This window comes from Euprymna scolopes, chromosome 45 (genome assembly GCF_053919585.1).
Source record: "Euprymna scolopes isolate OS-2025 chromosome 45, ASM5391958v1, whole genome shotgun sequence".
Lineage (NCBI taxonomy): Eukaryota > Metazoa > Mollusca > Cephalopoda > Sepiida > Sepiolidae > Euprymna > Euprymna scolopes.
In genome coordinates this window covers 40523955-40548010 of record NC_136526.1, presented here as the reverse complement: position 1 = coordinate 40548010, position 24056 = coordinate 40523955, and the positions used below count along the sequence as shown (strand labels likewise).

The following is a 24056-nucleotide window of genomic DNA, read 5'->3' as shown; positions in this document are numbered from 1 at the left end:
AACCCATAGTTGGGACCCTAACAGGTACTACCACTCCGGGTCAGAGTGGACCTGGGAGCAATGGTAATTAAAGGGTGGCTCCACACTCCCCAAAGCCCACAAGCTGGGACCTCACCACTAGATATAGTTTAAGGTCATATCCAGGACCCCCATTGAGGGACTTTTACTCTCTGCAGGGGGGCAGTCGGCGTATTCTAATGCCCCACCGACAGGGCCACTAATAGTTTAAAATCAATAAATATTCATTATTTTATTATTGCTATCAGCAGTAGATTTTAAACAAAATCAAATAAAAAAAGCCAATCAAAAGAATCGGTTTTGGCATTGGAAAATAGGCACAAATTTTTCTGATTCCGATACCCCAAAAGTTCTGACTTTTCCAATTTTCAATTCGAATTAATCATCCCAACACATTTACCACATCTTCATCACTTTTTTTTACATTTTCACCCTTGTGGTGGTCGTCGGGCCTTTTTAGGAACTAACTTCCTCCACAAATAAATAAAAATAAAAAGAAGAAGACTTACATGCAAAACAAACGAAGGTTTATTCACAGAAACTAACCATTAACAAATAAAATGTGATTCTCTTTATAATGAGTTCAGAAGTCCTTTTTAAGTGTTCGTATAAAATGAAAATGGAAACAAATATTTTCTAAATGTTCATTATATTTTATATGAATTATTTTATATTTCTTTTCTGTTAAATTTATATTAGACAATCAAACCTTGTGCTGCTGGGGTTTTTACCTCGGCACCAAAATCAAGTTTAAACCATTCTTGTAATGACCATTTCCCTGTTGATTGCAGTTGGATAATAGTCCTGTGCGCAGTTCTAGGCTTTGCCTTCTCTCTTTGAGAAGTTGGTTTATTGCTAATCTCCTAAGGCACCCCTACCAGAGAATGCTGGCAGGGCTATCTAGACATTTTTTTTCCCTTCTTTTTATCGGTTTAGAGTACTCCTTCTCAAGGGAACTGACTTTTCAATCTTGCATCCCGATCCTTGTCACATTTCTCACTGTAGGAGAGAAATAAATATCTTAGAGAATCAATTTTAGATCTCAATAGAATGATAAAGAAAAATAATCCTATGTTGATTATATTTTAAGTAGATTAAAATGACAATTTTTTTTTTTTTTTATCTATGGCCCTGTGGATAAAGCGTTCACCTTCAATTCTAATATTTTATGCTATCATGGGTTCGAATCTGGGCAATTTGCGTGGGAGTTATTTTTTATTTTTCATGCGCCAACATAATCATAATCATACTGCGCGCCTAAATTGTATTTATTTTTATGACAATTTTTAATCCGAATCTTAACCGTGTCAACTGGCACACCCTACATCACTAAGCCAACTTCTTTTCTAGGTAGAATCAATGCTACATCTCCTTTCTGAGCAAAAAAAAACCCATAACTGTACACATTTTTTGCATGTTTTTTCATCGAAGCATTTTAAGTCATTTATATTCCATCCAAATATACCAGCGGGATATCGAATGATAGCTACTGCTCTTACTATTGATCTTTCATTGGTCTTCACTAGAATTTGGCCAACAATAAGCCTCCTTAAGGTTCCAGTCTCCTTTACATTCATCCAGTAGAGGTCTGGTTAGTGTTTTCTCTCCTCAGTCTTTCCATCCTTCTTTGGCCTTTTCAACTATTTGGTGTGGTGCCAGTATGCTGACACTACTTTAAAAAAAATTTTTTTTTTTTATTACATTTTCACCCCAAACAAGGCAACATTGCCACTTTGGTGTAGGGGGCTACTATCAGGGGCAGCAACTACTGGGGCACTATGTTGGGATTTGGGCAGCAAGATGTCCGTTCACGTTACACTTGAACTTCTGCATGTCAATACATTTAGGGAAGCAGGAACTTGGAATGGAATTCCAGAGTCTAGCGGTTCTGGGGAAGAAACTACTGGAGTAGAAAGATCTTTTACATCTAGGGATCTCTACTGTGTGGGGGTGGGATTTAGCTGCCTGTCGGGTTTGTCAAGGGTGTCTACGTCGTGGGGGCACAAGTGTCTGCAGTTCGTCAGAGCATTCACCATTAAAATACTTGTAGAACAGGCAGAGGGATGCAACGTTTCGCCGATGGGACAGAGGCTGAAGCTTAGATGCCAGTTCAGGGCCTATCAGATTGGCAACTCTCTTTTGAACCTTGTCTAGGAGCGAGAGACTAGTAGCAGATGCACCAGCCCAAATGTGACAACAATACTCCATACATGGGCGAATGGTGGCCTTATAGAGGTACAGGATACTTTCAGGTTTCAGTAGTTTTCTAGCACGGTAGAGAGAGCCTACCTTTTTCGCAGCGGCCCTGTATCTGTGTGTCTGGGATGGGGGAGTCAATTTACAATTTTGCAGTTTCAGTTTTCTTGGTTGCATCATTTTTTTTGTTGTTTTTTTTTACTCTTGTTGGAGTTTCTATATAGTCGGTCATGTTTCCACATTCAAGGTTTTTTCTTAAGATTTCAGCTGATTTCAACATTACTGCCATTTGCATCGTCTCAGTCTTCCCCTTGATTCCGATTTCTCCTAGTCTTTTTTTCAAGTGCTTTGGGACTGCTCCTACAATTATTATTATTATTATTATTATTGACTAGGAGTTTTCACACAGACTATCATCAAAGAATTCTCTTTGAGAACAACCTATGGTGTTCCCTGGAGTCTGAGTGACAATGTCTCCCTTGATTTCAAGTTTTTTTTTTGTTTTTTTTACAAGGTGGTCACCACTTATCAAGGCCCGGAAGCCATTCATGAATAAGGGTTATTGTAATTACAGTACGTTAGTGTTGATATTTTAGAGTGTCTACTTAAGGGGGCGGTTCATCAGGAATTTGTTTACATTGGACTTGAAGACATCCAAGTTGTAGTCAGGAGGGAAGCAGGCAGACGGAACAGAGTTCCACAGGCGTGCAGTTCTAAGAAAGAAGCTTTTTTCATGGAATCTACATTTTGATTTAGGCATAGATAAAGAGTGGGGAAAGTTTTTGACAGTGGATTCAGCTAGACGGGTGTTTTTTGTAAAAGATTGGCGAGGGGGGACCAGAGATTGGAGTTCAGACGAGCACCTGCCATGGAAATAACGATAAAACAAAGATAGGCTTGCAACGTCTCTTCTGTGGGAGAGAGGTTGCAAGGAAGAGAAAAGGGCATCCCCCACTAAGCCACGAAGTCTATTTTGTACTCTGTCAAGGCAGGATAGGCTGTTTTTAGAAGCTCCTGCCCAGATATGGCAACAGTATTCCATCCTTAGATGTACTTGGCTTTTATATAGATAGAGAATTGCATCAGTAGTGAGATATCTTCTGGAGCGGTAGAAGGATCCCACCATCTTTCTAGTGACCTTGGCAACAGACTTGATGTACGTGTTCCATTTCATAACTTCTTTTGATAACCTTTGCAAATTAGTTTGTGTTATCACAATAGCCGTTTACTATAGATTTTTCGTTGGCATCAACCATTGATCTTTATTGGAATTTGGGTGGCACTAAGCCTCCCCAAGGTCTCTGTTCTCTTCGCATTCATCCAGTGGAAGTCTGGTTTGTGCCTTCTCTCCTCAGTCTTTCCATCCTCCTGGATCCTCCTCGATTATTTAGTGTGACACCAGTTTTATTATTATTATTACTTTTAAGCACAAGTCCTACCAAAATTTTTGGCCATATTGAAAAGCATGCATGGTTGGCTAAGTAAAAGTAACGATAACAAATGCATAGATAATGCATTTTTCAATCCGTAAACACACATGAAAATTATACAGGTAAGTAGAAAAATAATGTTATTGCATCTGGTAACAGTTACACACACACACATATATAAATATATATATATATATATATATATATATTTATATATATATATATATATTGTTTGTAAAATATAATTATCCACTGACACGTGTTTCGTCGTCTATGACTCATCAGTGTGGCTGAATCTAGCGAGATTTGAAATCGGGACCCCACGGTAATGAGCCTGTTGGTACGGGTTTAGGTTCTTCCAAGTCCCAAAACTACCGACCAGCTTTAATAATTACTAAATGTACAACAAGCATAAACGACAAGAATTTATTAACAAACATGAAAACATGACAACACTGCAATTCAAAACATTAAGGTAAAAAGATTACTCACTTCAATAGTGGGGTTTACGGGAGGAGTGAGGACTGTATTCTAGAGTTGTACTCTGCCTGTCCAACATTGTCTTTTAGGAGAAGAACTTTTTGTGTCCGTGCCTCATGTGTACGGACTCTCCTCTTCTTTTCTAAAGGGACCTCACTCCTTACCCTACACCGGTAATCCGGTGCTCTTATTTATTCCCCTACAGTACTCCACCCCAAAATACGGAGTACCTGAAATAAATGGGCAACATTTTTAATTTTATTTAAACCGTCACAAAATTTTTAAAATGTGCTGGCCATCTGACATGTCTACCCGACCGTGTCCTTTTCTTTTCTACTTTCTGAAGCGTCATATCTACCGGCATGGCGTTTGGGGGTGATACTTTCAGATATGTCTCTTCCAGTGCTGCGGGTTTTAACCTGTCTACCGAAATGTTTTGTTCCTCATTCTTGATAAGCACCTTGAAAAACTTATTTTGTCTCTCCATAACCTTAAAGGGGCCACGATACGGCGGTTGCAGGGAATGCCTCCTTTCCATATCATGGATAAAGACGTGCGTGCAAGTCTCTAAACCCTTAGGTACATATGGGACCATGTTCCTATTCGAGCCTGAGGGAGAATATGCCATCTTGGCCATTTTTGTTGTTAGCCGGTCGACAAACGCTGTCATGTCCATAACTTTTTTTGGTGCTTCAAAAAAATATTGTGCTGGCAACCGCAATGTGGTTCCATATAGAGCCTCCGCTGCTGAGCACTCCATATCTCTTTTCACCGTTGTCCGCAGTCCCAACAATATTAGTGGCAGATGTTCTAACCACCTTGTATTGTCCATAAGCTGTGCCCGTAAGGAGGCTTTCAGACTGCGATGTAGTCGCTCGACCATGCCATTTGCCTGGGGGTGATAAGCCGTGGTGTGTATACTCTTGGTGCCCAAAAGTTTTGCAAGTTTATGAAGAAGGTCTGACTCAAACTGTCGACCTCTGTCTGATGTAACATTTTGTGGTACACCGAATCTGGCCACCCAGCCAGCAAGGAATGTCCTGGCAGTTGTGTATGCCGTCATGTCTGGCATCGGTAGAGCTTCAAACCATCGTGAGAATCTGTTGATACATGTCAGCAGATAGCACTGACCTTCACATGTGGGAAATGGTCCGGTGATGTCGATATGAATGTGCTGAAATCTCTCATCTGAAACTGGAAACGTGCCTAGAGGAGCCTGCGTGTGACGATCGACCTTGGCTTTTTGACACTCCACACACGTTTTCGCCCACGCTCTTGTATCAGCTTTTATTCGCGGCCAGACATATCGGTCTGTTAGTAGCCTTACAGAGGCATTGGCCCCTGGATGCTATAGACCGTGTACTGCCTTAAATATGTCTTTGCGTAGCGATGCTGGAACGTATGGTCGCAGTTTGTTTGTGCTTGTGTCACACACAACTTTTGTGTGGCTGGTAGGGTTGGTAATTGTCACTAGGTTCAATGAAGTTGGATTATTCTGCAGGAGATTTTGTAAATGTTCATCCTTCTGTTGTTCTTTAGACAAGGTGTCGACGTCAATTGCCGGCTGCAACAGGAAGGAATTAATTCCCCGCGATAAGGTGTCTGCTGGGATGTTGTCTGCTCCCTTGATGTGCCGGATATCCGATGTCAATTGAAGGATATAATCCATCTGGCGAATCTCTCTGGGAGAATATTTGTCCGAGGAAGACTGTAAAGCGCCTAACAGGGGTTTGTGGTCCGTGAGGATATGGAACTGCTGACCTTCCAAGAGCTGCCGGAAATGGCGTATCGCGGAGAATGCAGCTAACAGAGCTCTGGAAAATGTACTATAGCGTTTCTCAGTCTCTGTTAATTTTTTTGAGAAAAAGGAAATGGGTTTCCAGTCCACATCACATTTTTGTTGTAGGACCGCTCCAATTCCAATTGCGGATGCATCCACTGCTAGGCACAGCTCCTGGTTGGGTTGGATGTGAGACAATTTTGCAGTCTCCTGCAACATAGCCTTGATCTTGTTGAATGCTTCTACCGCGTGCTCTGAAAATACAATGTCACACTTCCTCACATTTGTCAACAAACTTGTCAATGGTAAAAGTACTTGTGCACAGTGAGGTAAGAACCTACGATAAAAGTTTATCAGCCCCAAGAATTGACGCAGCTGCCTCATTGTGGCAGGGATAGGGAAATTTTGAATGCACTTGACCATCTCTGGTGATGGGGATATTCCCCCCTCTGAAATATGGTGTCCTAAAAAAATTACTTCAGATTGACCAAAAGCACATTTTAATGGGTTTAGGACTATCCTATATTGCTTCAAACGTTCGAAGACCTGTCGCACATGACCGATGTGTTCCTTTCTAGTTTGGCTAGCAATAAGTACATCGTCAATATATGCACAGACGAATGGCAAATCTGACAACACCTGGTCTATGAACTGTTGGAATGTTTGTGCTGCATTCCGCAACCCAAAAGGAACTCGCATGAACTCGAACATCCCGAATGGGGTGATGATAGCCATTTTAGGAATGTGTTCGGGCTCCACCGGTATTTGGTGATATGCTCGAATTAAATCCAATTTTGTAAAAAAACGGTTATTTTGAGCCACTGCTGTCACGTCCTGGACATGTGGTACTGGGTATCTATCTGGTTTAGTGACTGCATTCAGTGCTCTGTAGTCCCCACATGTCCGCCATGTGTTAACACCTTTGTTGACAAGATGAAGAGGTGAAGCCCATTCGCTCTTTGAAGGGCGAACTATGCCTAACTTCATCATTTGCTGAAATTCAGCCTTGGCCGCTGTTACCTTTTCTGGTGCTAAGCGCCTAGCTTTGCTATGAACGGGCGGACCCTTTGTTTCGATATAGTGTGTGGTGGAGTGTGGCAAAACGTCCCTATGGAAAGAAGGCACTGAAATTGAAGAGTATTCCTTCAAGAGACTCAGAAAATCGTTATCCTGGTTTGCATGTGCCACTGCTGGACACAATGGAGTACCAGTCCTAACTACCCCACACGCTGTGAGATGTGTTTCTGGATCTTTCAGACATTGGCCTGTTATATCCACCACCAAACCGAATGCCTGTAAAAAATCGGTACCTAAAATAGCACTGTCTACATCCGCCACTATAAAAATGTGGGTAAATGTTCTATGCAGGCCTAAATTAAGGTCCATACACTTCTCCCCATATATGTGTATTAACGCGCCATTCACAGCTCGTAGTGTGAATTTACAGGGAGGGGATTTCTTGTCGGCTGCAGTCGCAGGAATGAGAGACACCTGTGCCCCGCTGTCCACCAAAAAGGACGTACCTGAGTTTTTGTCCACCATATACAATAGGCGGCCTGAACGAGATGCACCGACAGTTGATGCCGCATTCTTCTGTTGTTTAAGCTTTTCCTGAACTCTTGTAACTACACGGTGGGATACAGGAGTTTGCCTTCTCCCCAAATCTCTTGTGCTTCCAGCAAATGGTCCTATCCTGCCTCCGTTCTCTGGAGTGGCTGCGCGCACCCCCCCGCCTTTGCTTATTCTCGAGGGTAAGTCTCGCGATGACCTCCGCCATTTTGTCCATGCGAGCTTCCAATCTGGTCTGTCCCTCCATTAGTTTGGAGAATAGCTCGTCTTTCTCCGATGTCTGAACGCCAGCCACTGTTGACGACCGTGTCGACATTATATCGGCAATATGGTCGGCTATCTCAGCCACTCGTTCCACTGTCATAGATTCATCTTGTGCAGCTATTACCACCTTATACTCGGTTGGTATGCGCTGTAGGAAGATGTGTTTGACAATATTATTGTCCATTGTCCCTTCAGCCAACTTCTGCAGGCGCTTTAGAAACTGTGACGGCGTGCTATCCCCCATCGTTTCCTGTTCTAATAATTGTGAGATTCGCCTGTGTGCTGAAACTGACACAGCAGTTGTCACTCTTTCTCATAGGGTGTCATATGGTTTCTCCGTGGGAGGAGATATAATTAGGTCTCTCACCTCGACGATAACATCCTGAGGTAATATAGTCGCCACATGGCAAAACTTTTCAGTCTGTCCTGATATCGTTTTCTGCCGAAAATATAAATCTAGCTGTGCGAAAAACAAAGCAGGGTCATTCCGTACATCCATTGGAATCAGACTGAATGTGGGCGACGCCATTTCACATTTATTTATGATTTTTATTATTATTATTTATTTTTATCTTATTTATTTATTTATAGCGACAGTTAGCTAGATGACACCGTATAGTAGTAATAGTAGGGACAGAGCAAGAGGAAGACGAAGTGTGATGTAGTGTTCACATCAGCCAATCACGAGATTGGCGCCGCGTGCAAATTGAAGAAGACGCGGTCGGGCATATTTGTTGTGCGAGAAAAATGTGAATATCCCGATGAAAGGGTAACGATACTTGTATGAAATAAATCTCGGCACAAAAACGTAACTAGTCATTATTTTTTTATTTTTTTATTTTTAACTTACGTACGTAAATGTTTTGTTTTTTTATTTTTAATTACTCTGACGCCGGGATTCATGTTATGGATTATTTTTATTTAAAAATAAACTTTAATTTTACGCATTTTCCTTTTGTTATCAAAACATAAAAAAAACGTTGCTTTGCGTATTCTATGTTGCTAGTTGGGGTCACCACTGTTGGTACGGGTTTAGGTTCTTCCAAGTCCCAAAACTACCGACCAGCTTTAATAATTACTAAACGTACAACAAGCATAAACGACAAGAATTTATTAACAAACATGAAAACATGACAACACTGCAATTCAGAACATTAAGGTAAAAAGATTACTCACTTCAATAGTGGGGTTTACGGGAGGAGTGAGGACTGTATTCTGGAGTTGTACTCTGCCTGTCCAACATTGTCTTTTAGGAGAAGAACTTTTTGCGTCCGTGCCTCATGTGTACGGACTCTCCTCTTCTTTTCTAAAGGGACCTCACTCCTTACCCTACACCGGTAATCCGGTGATCTTATTTATTCCCCTACAGTACTCCACCCCAAAATACGGAGTACCTGAAATAAATGGGCAACATTTTTAATTTTATTTAAACCGTCACAAAATTTTTAAAATGTGCTGGCCATCTGACATGTCTACCCGACCGTGTCTTTTTCTTTTCTACTATTGTTTTTAAAATATAATTATCCACTGACATGTGTTTCGTCGTCTATGACTCATCAGTGTGGCTAACGGTAATGAGCCTAAATTCTTTATCTGCTCGTCCATCTCGCATGACTGTTCGGATATATCGCGATGTTATTTGTTTTTGTTTTTGCGATACGTTTTGAATGAATTCAATTATTTACGAAAGTGCATTTTTACCTAAATGCAAGTTGGGAATAATTTTCCCTTTAACCAACTTGGTACCCCTCATATGGGAGAGTGGCATATATATTGTTTTTAAAATATAATTATCCACTGACACGTGTTTCGTCTATATATAGATATATATATATGTGTGTGTGTGTGCGTGTATTTCTGTGGAATTATACTTTATTTCCTTATAATATATACCAATCCTTATTTAAGAAGCTCAATGTAATTACAGAACAATATCTTCCAATTTTCGGATTTTAATAATGTCAAAACGCACTTTATTTCCTCTTGATGGAGTGATTGTTGCTATTTCTTCTGATGAGTTAAGGGCAAAATAGATTCACTAATTAATATAATAATTAAGTGATTGATTTCGTGCTACGAAACAGATACTGTCAAGAATTGTAAGTGTCAATTGAATTAAAGGAATAAATTGTAAGATGGTCAGCATCATGAACTTTGGAATATAGACTTTTTTCATTTATTATATATATATATATATATATATATATGATGAGAAGGAAAGTATTTCATCGAAACTCCGCGGATTAAGGACTATCCACTTATTTAGTGTTTCCTTTTCAAATTAAATATGCTTTTAACCCCTTTCAAAGTGTTTTTTAACATGTTTTATTAACTACTTGCTCTTATATATATATATATATATATATATATATATATATATATATATATATATATGTGTCATTAGTTTTTTTTTTTTTTTTTCGGAAAAAGAAATCCAGCAGAGTGCTCAATTAAAAGGAAAATCCGAAGATATCCGAAAAATAAGAGCTATAAGAATATTTTGTATTTTGTGTCCAGAAAGTTGTTAGATAAGTCATTGGTACCATCGGTTTCAAGCCCGATAATTAGACCGTTTTAGATATCCAAATCAACCTCTCTTCAGCCAATGTGTGATGAGTATTGGCTGAAGAGAGCTTGATATGGATATCTAAAACGGTCCTAATTATTAGGCTTGAAACCAACGGTACCAATGACTTATCTCATCTAACAACTTTCTGTACACAAAATGCAATATATATATATATATATATATATATATATATATATATATATATATATATATATATATATATATGCACATACATACGCGGTTGCACGTGCACACACGCACACACACACACACACACACACACACACACACATACAAATAAAATAAACCCGTCTCGGTCAATGCGTGTAGCGGTCTATTTCAGTAGCCAATCAAAAGGAACACCTGTTATCATGTGACTTTCCCAAAACCAAAACAAAAAGTTATATATATATATGTGTGTGTGTGTGTGTGTGTGTGTGTGTGTGCGCGCGTGCGCGACACACACAAAATAAGAGGTAAGTCCGTAATAATCCCTGCGACCCTGCAGTTGCCATGCAGAAGTTTTTAGCAACTTCCCTCGAAGGCAGCCGTCATTAAGTTTTTAGAGAAGGTTCCAGTATTTATCTAAGATATTAATCTTTTCTTTCTTTCTTTTTTTTTTTGTCTTAAGCCTTACCCCCCCTTTTTTTTTAATAATTTATTTAGCAACTGTATTATTTTAGCATTGACATAGTTTTAAACTAATAATCTATAACTCATAGCCCCAGCCCCACCCCTACTCGACTACTCCACACCTGCTTGAACTTACCTTTAATTTAAAAGAAAGGAAGACAAAAAGAAGGAAAGAAAAAGACTTCTTTCGCAACAGGATCGACCAGCCAACTTTGTTTTTGTGTCGCTCTGGACATTGTTGAAGAGATAAAATATATCGTCAAGCCGTCGAGTTTGCGGGCGAAAATCTAGGTCGCACTTTCTTTTTATTATTTTTATAAGGCGAAAAAAAGAAAGGTGTGTATATATATATATATTTTAATTAATTAATTTATTTCAACCATGCCTTTCTCAGGAAATAAGATGTTAATGGCATGCAAACGATAGATATTTAAATATCTTATTAATTTGAACTAAAACAAACTTTTTCTTTTTTTTTTTAAATGACGTAATTATTTTTGAAACAGTTACATACATACATACATACATACATACATACATACATACATACATACATACATAGAGAGGGAGAGAAAGACAGAGAGAGAGAGGGGGACTTTTTAAAGGGAAGTCGTTTCTTTCTTTTTCTTTTTAGTTCGAACTTTATTTAACTTACTAGATAATATTTATTTAAAAAAAAAATCCCGTCTTGGTTAAAATTGATTTTATTCAATCTGTGTTCTCGGTTTAATTTACTTTCCACATATATTAAAACGCACACACATACACAAACAAACAAAATCAAACAGAACAGTTATTGATTTTTAACTCACCCATGAGATCAATACAACAGATTACCTTGCTAACTATTCTATCCGGCATTTTTATAATACCCGGAACTATATGCCATGGGACGCACAAACAAGGACAAAAATCGGTCGTCTTTGATATCGACCAGATCACGTTCGATGGAAATCTACCCGCAGGCGCGAGCTACATACCCGGACGGAACATCATTGTAGGCATTAAAGTTCACAAAGACATTGTTTATGTGACGATACCCCGTCATGGCCAGACGGGCATCCCAGCAACTTTGGCCACGGTCAAGAAGGACGACAACGGTAAGGTGTTATTCTCACCTTTCCCCGATTGGCCGTTTCAAGAGATGGGCAAGTGCACGGCTCTGCAGGATGTCCGGTCCATTGAAGTCGACCCCAAGACCGACCTCCTTTATATCGCCGATAATGGTAACGGAGGGAGCTGCGGACCGAAATTGGTGGTTTACGATTTGGCCAAGAAGGAAGTGAACGCTAGCTACGAGTTAAAGTTGGAAGGCGACAAAAAAAGCAAAATCAACAACCTGGGGGACATCGCCGTCGATAACCAGGCCGTTGTGTATATTGCCAACTCGAACAAATTCGGTTCACTGTGGATTGTCGAGACGAAAAACGGGAAGGTCTACTTTGTGGAGAATCACGGTTTCCGGGGCCAGCATTTCAAGCCGTTTGTTTTCGAAAACGACACCTACTGGAGTAATTCGTCCATCAAAACAATTACCCTCACACCGGACAGCAAGTTTCTGTTTTATTCGACGGATGACCGAAACCTGTGGCAGGTGCCAATGGACATGAAAAAACAATTGCTTAATATACGCGTTGGGGAAATCAAGTAAGTACGACCGCTTTATGATGTGTGTGTGTGTGTGTGTGTGTGTATATATATATATATATATGTTTATCAAAAGTTTAATTGTAGCTTATTCAAATTGGCATTTATGGCGGCAATTAAAAGTAAAGAATGCACAGAATTGTCTGTATGATGTACGTACTCGTTACAGAATGAAAATGTCATATTCCAAAATTCATCTAAATCAATCAGGTAGTTTTTCATGATTCAAGAAAATCAAGTTTTACGAATAAGCGAGTCTTAGTATTCTTGTCAAACCTGCTGAAATCAAATGAAATAATCACAGGGGAGACAACTTAAATAGAAGTGTCGAAGTAAAACAATCAGCCTTATGTTCAATACAGTTTAACAATAAAATAACTAAAAATCATAAATTTCGATTTTCTTAGTTAAAAAACTACTTGCGTGATTTTGGGGGAATATGACATTCTCGGTCTGTAACAAGTACGTACATCATACAGACTTTTCTGTATTTTTGACCCCCCCCCCCCGACAAAAGGAGGGTGGACATGTAAATTCACCCTTGTCCGTTCGTCCGTTCGTCTGTCCGCATTTTTCTCAATAATTACGCCTTGGAATTTTTGAAAATTTTGCACAAACATTAAATATTAAATATGATAAAGGTAACGGTTGTCCCCCCCCCCTCCCAATAGGGGTGCCTTTTCGGTTAAAATGGCTAAAATTGACACTTTTGTGCTTACTAAAAAAATTTGATACCTTGAATTTTTATAAAACTTTCTGAAAAGTTGTAACTAACTGATTTCTATATAATTTTGTTTGTCTATACTTCCCGATAACTCTTGGATGTGCCCCAGGGGCTTTTTTTAGGACTAATAAAAACGCTCCATTTTTGGGACTATTTTACCATATTTGTTTCAAATTTTCTGTGTATGTCTATTTAGCAGTTTTGCATGGTGCTGAACTCAAGTTTACATATGTTAAGGCCTTGGGGACTTTTGGGGCTAAATGGGGGGGGGCAAATGATGGATTTAGTCATTTCTTTTTTTGCATGGTGCAGAACTCAAATTTACATATGTTAAGGCCTAAAACTACATAGTTTGTTCATTTTCACTAGGATTTGAAGTCCCCTGGGGACTTTTGGGGTTAAATGGGAGTGGGGGATGGGGCAAATGCTGAACTTAGTCATTTTTTTTATGCCTCGTTCACTGTGCACTCACTGGGGACCATGCATGCTTCACTTGTTTCTACTTTTAATTGACGCCATAAGTGCCAATTTGAATACACACCATTTAATTGCATATCTATGTTCCTCATGTATGATTATCTGTCTACATCAGTATGCCGGTGTCTATTTTCCACACAGACACATGCACGAACTTCCTTTTAAAGATGTCATGTGACGAATTCTCACGAGGATGAAGAATTTCGCACAGCTTAATTGCCATATGTATTTTCAAAACTTACTTGATATGATATATACATGCATACATGCATATGGTCTTCCTCTATGTATATATGATATACATGGCATACATAATATATATGTATACACATATGGAATGTGTATATATATATATATATATATATATATATATATATATATATATATGTGTGTAAATATATATATATATATATTTATTTATTTATTATTTTTAAAACAGTAATCTACAGACACGCATGTTTCTGAGCCCTACTCCTCTTCAGCGTAGCTTGACTGTTGGTAGGATTCGAACCTTGGACCTTAGGTATTTCAGTCCAGCGCCCTAATCCACAGTGCCCTAATCCACTGCGCTATGTTGCCATAGACAATTTACTGCTTCGTTTTCATCTGTTTAAGTGGTTTTTGTTTTGATTTTTTAAACGATAGTAATGTTTATGTCTCCGCCTCGGAGAACCGGCGTTTAAAAAATCAAAACAAAAACCACTTAAACACATGAACGATAAAAACGAAGCAGTAAATTGTCTATGGCAACATAGCGCAGTGGATTAGGGCGCTGGACTGAAATACATAAGGTCCAAGGTTCGAATCCTACCAACAGTCAAGCTATGCTGAAGAGGAGTAGGGCTCTGAAACACGCATGTCCGTAGATTACTGTTTTTTAAAAATAATACATAAATAAATAAATAAATAATACGTCCAAATGCAAAGGCGGAGACATAAACATTGCTATCGTTTAAAAAATCAAAACAAAAACCATGTATATATATATATTTGAGGTTGCTATTTTTCAAAAGTAGGGTAACCAGTGAAATATAACGAGGTTAATACAAGAGTGCTCAATACAGAAGCAGAGCAAGTTATATTTTCAATTTGTCTTTAACATAAGCAGTAGTTTGTTGCTACACAGTCATGAGCATGTTTCGATCTTCTAGTATTTAGTAACTATAGACCTCTTCCGGCAACAATGCTTATATTCAAAAGCGGAATTCTCAAGAGAATTTTAAATAGTAGCATTGTTGCCTGAAGAGATATCTAGGAACTAAATACTAGAAGACCGAAACATGCTCATGACTGTGTAGCAACACATTACTGCTTATGTAAAGACAGATTGAAAATATATATATTGATTGCAGGTGAATACACACACACATATGGTATATCTATATCTATATATATATATATATATATATATATATATATATATGTATATATATATATATATATATATATACTCGGGGGGGTTTTATTCAAAAGTAATGGACTAGTGAATTCAACGAGGTTGTTAGATAGTGCTCAATAAAAAGAGCTGATAATACTTGTTTATTGTTATATAAACATGCTCACATCCCGCTGCTACAAACAGGCACTTGTTTCAATCAAACAACAGATATCATCAGGCAGCGACTTGACTATTCAAATATTCAATGAATAATGGATTTTTATTTTAGGTAGGAACTCTTTAAAAGTTGGAGTTAAAAAACCTTAAAACACAGAAGTTTAATTATAAGATGTAAAGAGGGAGGGGCAATCTAAATAAAATTAAAAAATTATAATGGAGAGAGAATGATTAAGAGGAGAAAAAAGAAATAGAGAAAGAAAATAACAGCAAGAAAAGACTTGATTCCCAATATTTCTCATATGTTATATCTCCCCCTCTTTTGGAAATAGGGTATGATTATGAATATTTCCAGTATCAAATAATCCTTATACACTGTGAAATTTACTTTATGTATGCAAACCAAAATATTCCCCCTGTAAAAGATTTTTCTTTTTATATATAAGAGAGAAAGATATTTTTAAGATCCGATTTTTTCGATTTACAGATAAATTTCTGTACAGAACATATCTAAGAGCACTGCCAGACATATAAATTAGCTTTGCATAACATTTGCTAAAGATAGGCTCAGCCGTTTTGAAACCCATGAGGAAGGAACTTACACACAGAAAGTGACTTTTATATATATATATATATATGTGTGTGTGTATATATATATATATATATATATATATATATATATATATATATATATATATATATATATATAAGGAAATGGATAGTAAAGATACACAATCCATTAAACTACACAATATTATATAACATGGCTATGAAAGGAAGAAGAATTGTAAAGAATAAAAATAGATATAGAAATAATAATAAGAATAAAAAGAATGAAATTAAAAATAGTGAAGAAGCATATAATAGTAATAATGCTATTAAGAATAAGAGAAATAAATGCAAAAAACAAGTCTGGTTTAATCCACTCTTCAACAAACATATACAAAATAATATCCCCAAAGAATTTAACAAAATAATTGATAAGAACTATCCCCCAGAGAATAGATTAAGTGAAATAATTAATAAGAACACAATTAAACTTTCATTCTTCACAACTACCAATGAGTTCAAATAATGATAAACTAAACAAAATAGTGAATAATAATAAGATTGAATCAGGTGAACTAAATTTGGAGAGAAAATGTAACTGTAGAATACCTAATGAATGCCCATTGAAGGGCAATTGCTTAGTTTCTTATATTTGTATACAAATGTGAAGTTAAGGTGGATAATAGTAAAAAAATATACCTGGGGAGAACTGAATGTTTTTTAAGGACAGATACCGAAACCATATTGCATCATTTAACATTGAACCAGAGAAGGAACCAAATCGAGTTGAGGATAATGATAGAAATAATGATGGAACAAAAATAATTATTAAATATAAGAAGAACATGACTGCATTAGGTGATTGGGTTAGTGTTGTAGACCCGTGCTAGGGGTTACAAATGAAAGAAACCACAAGTAGTGTAAAGTGTATAAAATATAATATGTATTTATCATAAAGAATACAGGAACCACTAAAGTGGTATGAGAGGAACGTGTTCGTAGCATGCGGTTAAACATGGTATAAATGTCTCCATTTTGTCTCTGAAACCAGTGGTATTCATAGGACTAGTTGATTCCACTTAGTTCTGAAATAGGGGTCATTTGTATCCCACAACAGTTAGATAACTACGTATGAATAAAATGGAATTTGAATTAAAATTCTCAATTGTTGATAAAGCTAGAAAGTATAAACCGAGTAAATCAACAAGATGTAATCTATGTTTAATTGAATCATACCACGTAGTGAATTCTAAAGAGGAAATTTTCAACAAGAAGTTAGAAGTTATACAAAGCTGTCTTCATAGAAATAAATACCTGTTATCATGCCTAAAACCAGATTAAAATAAAATTTTATAATAAAAAAAAATAGAAAATAAAAAATATTTAAGGTATAGGTTGAGAGTGAAATGTTAATATTGTAAGAGAATGTTAAATTTAATTTGAAAATTTTAGAGTGGTACAATATATAAATTAATAGATCATCAAATTAACATATAAAGACTAAACTAATTATAACCTAATAAGGGAAATAAAAATATATTTAAATTTAATAATCGTGATTGGTGATGAACTAACGTCTTATTAATTTCAATAACACAAGAGGAAATAAAAAAAATCGAGCATTAAGTAACTGTGAAGTATGGAGACTAACAGATTATGATGGATTAATATAGATTAAATCAAAATATATAATTGAAGCAAAACCAAAGGAGAAATTGAACCTAGATTGATATATAGAGGATAAGGTTAGAACTATAAGTTTAAAATTAAGCAAAGGCGATTAATAAATACTAAAGTCAGAATATTAAAGTAAAAATACATGTAATTTCGATAAATGATAAATAGATAATTATTGAGAAAATAGGGTTATCTCCCTAACAATGTAACGATATTAGAAAGGATAATGAACAGTAAATATTAATAATAATAATTAGATAATCGTAAGACTTAATAAGTTAAATTTAAAATTTAAATTATTGACATATAAAATAGGTTTTAATTAATATATTTAAATTAACCTTTTAATTATAGTTCCTTCTTAAAAATAATGTATGAAAAAAAAATCAATTATTAGATCATAACATGTTCTTGTGTTGGAAGCCATGTTGCGTTTCAGAAGTGTTTCCAATGAATAGTTATTCTATACAAGTCCTGGAAATGACGGATTCTCAGTAGACGGCTGTTCTGTACAAGTTCCGGACATTATAATTTTGCAGCCAAAGAACAAAAGATCCTCCTCATGTTGATACAAAGAAAACATATGCAAGGTTGCTAAAAAGGTTTAATTTTTATGGAGCAATTCTGGTTTCTGATTGGTTGATAGCAGAACGTGAGGTCCAAGTCTGGAAAATTAAGACATTTATAAGTTTTTGAGGATTGTTAAAAACGAAAATAACGTTTAAAATTCCAGCAAACGAGTAGTTTCCAAGATATGAAGAAATGTTAGTTTAAAGAAAGTGGGGGATCACTTTTCTATAATAATTTAACGTATAATGATCACCCACGTTATGGCCATCACTAGTGTAAAACTTGAATTTATCCCACTGAAATACACATTTGCCGAATTTTTGTTGGAGGAGGGTCAACGTGTGGGTGCTCAATTTACATAAAATTCTTCATATCTTGGAAACTACTCGTTTGCTGGAATATTAAACGTTATTTTCGTTTTCAACATCCTCAAAAACTTATAAATGTCTTAATTTTCCAAGTTTTTTTTTCTATAGCGTGGACAGTCGATTGTCTGCCCCCTTGCCGGTCTTATATTCCCAACATTCCCAATAGGTGTCGCTAGCAGTGTATCATTCAAAAACAAGATGGTGGGAAGTTTTTCTTCGATAAAATTTCTCATAATATTTGATTTTCTTAAATAAAAAAAAAACTACTTGATCGATTTACCTGCTTTTTGGAATATGACATTTTCACGCAGTGACAAGTACGTAAATTATAAAGATTTTTTTCAGATTTTTATAGTAAAAAAGATTACTAGCGGATCATTTATAGACTTGCACCGAACGTGAATTAATTTGATTCTGTCAGTTCCTAGCAGCAGCGTTTATACCAGTCAAAAATACTGCACCCTCCTCTCATTTTTTTACATAATGAGAAGTCCTTTTGGTTCGTTTTTAATTCTGTTCAAAAATAAATATATATTTTTATATTTAACCATGCATGATAAAAATAGAAGTCATTTGGATCTTAAAATTTGAGCATGTAAAAAAGAAGCCATTTTTAATTTTGTTCAAACGTCAAAAAAAAAAAAAATGTATATGTGTAGAAAAGAGAAATAAAAGAAATGTATTTCTATTTTTACCTTAAAAAGAGTGCGCATGGGAAAAATTGAAGCCATTTCTTAAGTTTGATTATGCAGTTTCATTCCGAAAACGTTTACATGCTTATATATATATATATATATATATATATATATATATATATATATATATATATATATATGATGAAAATAATGGAAATAGTATTCTGACAATATAGAGCAATAAAAAGGAACAAAACGTATTATGTGTTCATCAACGAAACGTCTTTATTTCCAGAGAAAGTCTCGAAATAAAGACGAAACGTTGATGAACACATAATACGGTTTATTCCTTTTTATTTCTCTCTCTCTCTCTCTCTCTCTCTCTCTCTCTCTCTATATATATATATATATATATATATATATATATATATACATATATATATATATATATATATATATATATATATATATATAGACTTATATGTAATATATTGAGTTCGTGTAATTCAGTAAGTTTTCATATACCAATGAGTTTTAAGCCAAAAAGAGTTGACTTAAGGAGTAAGCTACAAAATTATCATATTTCATAATTGAGCATTTATATACAGTATATATAAGAAAAGCCTGAGGAGTCCTAGAGTGGATGAAACGCGTAATATTCAGTGTAGCTTAATCGCCATATATATTTTATAACTTACTAACTAGCTCTACCTACGTATTGAGCACTTTTGAAGTAAATACTGAAAGTTTAAGCATAAATTTATACTCTCGTATATTAACTTTATGTGAGTAAATGAAGCAGTTATACAATATATATATATATATATATATATATATATATATATATATATATATATATATATATATATATATATATATATACATATATATATATATACACACACATGTAAAAAAAAAAAAATTTTTGTGTTAAGTAAAACAAAGCAAAAAGAAAAGGAAATTTTCGGCAAACTTTTATGCATAAAATAAAAGTAAAAGAAAAGTTGCACATAAAAAAAAATACAAAGAAAAGTTTTTTCAAAGGTGATTTTTTTTATTTCAGCAAAAGTATTAGTTATGCATTAGTAGGTTAAAGTGTTAATACACACAAAATGGATGCAGTTTAACGTCTTGCTTGGGACAATTTTCAATATATATATATATATACATAGATATACATATATATATATATATATATATATATATATATATATATATATATATATATATATATATACATATATATACATGTATATATATATATACATATATATATATGTATATATGTATACATATATATATATGTATATATATACATATATATATATATATATATATATATATATATATATATATATATATATAGGCCTATGAAAAGTTATTTAAAGCGAAATCCTGCAAATTTGAAGGCAAACTGCTTTAATTTTATTTTTGTCGCGAGTTTTGTGAATACATCTGTGATATTTTAGCCTGATGATATGTCATTTATAATGATGGATTCCATTTCACTTCATTTCTGATGAAGTCGTATTTAATATCCATATGCTTAGATGAATACTATATCTATATGATTAGAGGAATACTATATCTATATGATTAGATGAATTATATCTATATGATTAGATGAATACTGTATCTATATGATTAGATAAATACTGTATCTATATGATTAGATGAATACTATATCTAGATGCTTAGATGAATGCTGTATCTATATGATTAGATGAATACTGTATCTATATGCTTAGATGAATACTGTATCTATATGATTAGATGAATACTATATCTATATGATTAGATGAATACTGTATCTATATGCTTAGATGAATACTGTATCTATATGCTTAGATGAATACTATATCTATATGATTAGATGAATACTGTATCTATATGCTTAGATGAATACTGTATCTATATGATTAGATGAATACTATATCTATATGATTAGATGAATACTGTATCTATATGCTTAGATGAATACTATATCTATATGATTAGATGAATACTGTATCTATATGCTTAGATGAATACTGTATCTATATGATTAGATGAATACTGTATCTATATGATTAGATGAATACTGTATCTATATGCTTAGATGAATACTGTATCTATATGCTTAAGTGAATACTATATCTATATGATTAGATGAATACTGTATCTATATGATTAGATGAATACTATATCTATATGATTAGATGAATACTGTATCTATATGCTTAGATGAATACTGTATCTATATGCTTAGATGAATACTATATCTATATGATTAGATGAATACTGTATCTATATGCTTAGATGAATACTGTATCTATATGCTAAGATGAATACTGTATCCATATGCTTAGATGAATACTGTATCTATATGATTAGAGGAATACTATATCTACATGTTTAGATGAATACTGTATCTATATGATTAGATGAATACTATATCTATATGATTAGATGAATACTGTATCTATATGATTAGATGAATATTGTATCTATATGATTAGATTAATACTGTATTTATATGATTAGATGAATACTATATCTATATGATTAGATGAATTATGTATCTATATGATTAGATGAATTCTGTATCTATATGATTCGATGAATACTATATCTATATGATTAGATGAATACTGTATCTATATGATTAGATGAATACTGTATCTATATGCTTAGATGAATACTGTATCTATATGTTTAGATGAATACTGTATCTATATGCGTAGATGAATACTGTATCTATATGATTAGATGAATACTATATATATATGATTAGATGAATACTGTATCTATATGCTTAGATGAATACTATATCTATATGATTAGATGAACTGTATCTATATGCTTAGATGAATACTGTATCTATATGATTAGATGAATACTATATCTATATGCTTGGATGAATACTGTATCTATATGCTTAGATGAATACTGTATCTATATGATTAGATGAATACTGTATCTATATGATTAGATGAATACTATATCTATATGATTAGATGAATACTGTATCTATATGCTTAGATGAATACTGTATCTATATGCTTAGATGAATACTGTATCCACATGCTTAGATGAATACTGTATCTATATGATTAGATGAATACTATATCTACATGCTTAGATGAATACTGTGTCTATATGATTAGATGAATACTATATCTATATGATTAGATGAATACTATATCTATATGATTAGATGAATATTGTATCTATATGATTAGATGAATACTGTATTTATATGATTAGATGAATACTGTATCTATATGATTAGATGAATACTGTATCTATATGATTAGATGAATTCTGTATCTATATGATTAGATGAATACTATATCTATATGATTAGATGAATACTGTATCTATATGATTAGATGAATACTGTATCTATATGCTTAGATGAATACTGTATCTATATGATTAGATGAATACTGTATCTATATGATTAGATGAATACTGTATCTATATGATTAGATGAATACTATATCTATATGATTAGATGAATACTGTATCTATATGATTAGATGAATACTGTATCTATATGATTAGATGAATACTGTATCTATATGATTAGGTGAATAATGTATCTATATGCTTAGATGAATACTATATCTATATGCTTAGATGAATACTGTATCTATATGATTAGATGAATACTGTATCTATATGCTTCGATGAATAGTATATCTATATGATTAGATGAATACTGTATCTATATGCTTAGATGAATACTTTATCTATATGATTTGATTAATACTGTATCTATATGATTAGATGAATACTGTATCTATATGATTAGATGAATACTGTATCTATATGCTTAGATGAATATTGTATCTATATGATAAGATGAATACTGTATCTATATGCTTAGATGAATACTGTATCTATATGATTAGATGAATACTGTATCTATATGATTAGATTAATACTATATCTATATGATTAGATGAATACTATATCTATATGATTAGATGAATACTGCATCTATATGCTTAGATGAATACTGTATCTATATGATTAGAGGAATACTATATCTACATGCTTAGATGAATACTGTATCTATATGATTAGATGAATACTATATCTATATGATTAGATGAATACTATATCTATATGATTAGATGAATATTGTATCCATATGCTTAGATGAATACTGTATCTATGTTTTAATTTGTTCAAGTAGTTATGAAACAATTGTAATGCATAAGGAAATACAGCATATGATCTTAGTGTTTTATATCAAAAATGTGCATGTGCGATTGTGCCAACTGATAATCATGAAACATGAAACTTAAATAATTGAGTCAATTAATTTTGACTTTTATTTTATTGGTATATGAACATTACTGGAATTTTAATATATTAAAACCATTTTGGTTTAAAAAAAATATTAATAAGGTTATATATATATATATATATATATATATATATATATATATATATATATATATATATACATATATATATATATACATATATATATATACATATATATATACATATATACATATATATATATATACATATATACATTATATATACATATATATACATATATACATTATATATACATATATATACATATATACATTATATATACATACATATATATACATATATACATTATATATACATATATATAAATATATACATATTTATACATATATACATTATATATACATATATACATACATATATACATATATATACATATATATACATACATATATACATATATATATATACATATATATATACATATATGATGATGATTGCAACGTCTTTTCAGACGAGTGCCACTCCCTCAGACATTTAAAATCTATGAGCCCAAATGCCTGAGGGAGTATCTATACAAATATGATGTTACAGAGTCTTAGCTTTGTACGACAGAATACATATATATATACATATATAC

The 24056-nt window shown here is 33.8% G+C and overlaps 1 protein-coding gene across 1 annotated transcript in view; it reads left to right on the top strand.

Moving 5' to 3' along the window:
- The first annotated feature begins 11499 nt into the window (after positions 1-11499).
- LOC145269487 (dopaminechrome tautomerase-like) overlaps positions 11500-24056 on the top strand; it is a 92368-nt gene continuing 79811 nt past the window's right edge. Inside the window, exon 1 of the mRNA XM_080125212.1 lies at positions 11500-12586. Coding sequence (XP_079981338.1) covers positions 11754-12586 — 833 coding nt within the window. The 5' untranslated portion in view covers positions 11500-11753. The remainder of the gene's footprint in view (positions 12587-24056) is intronic.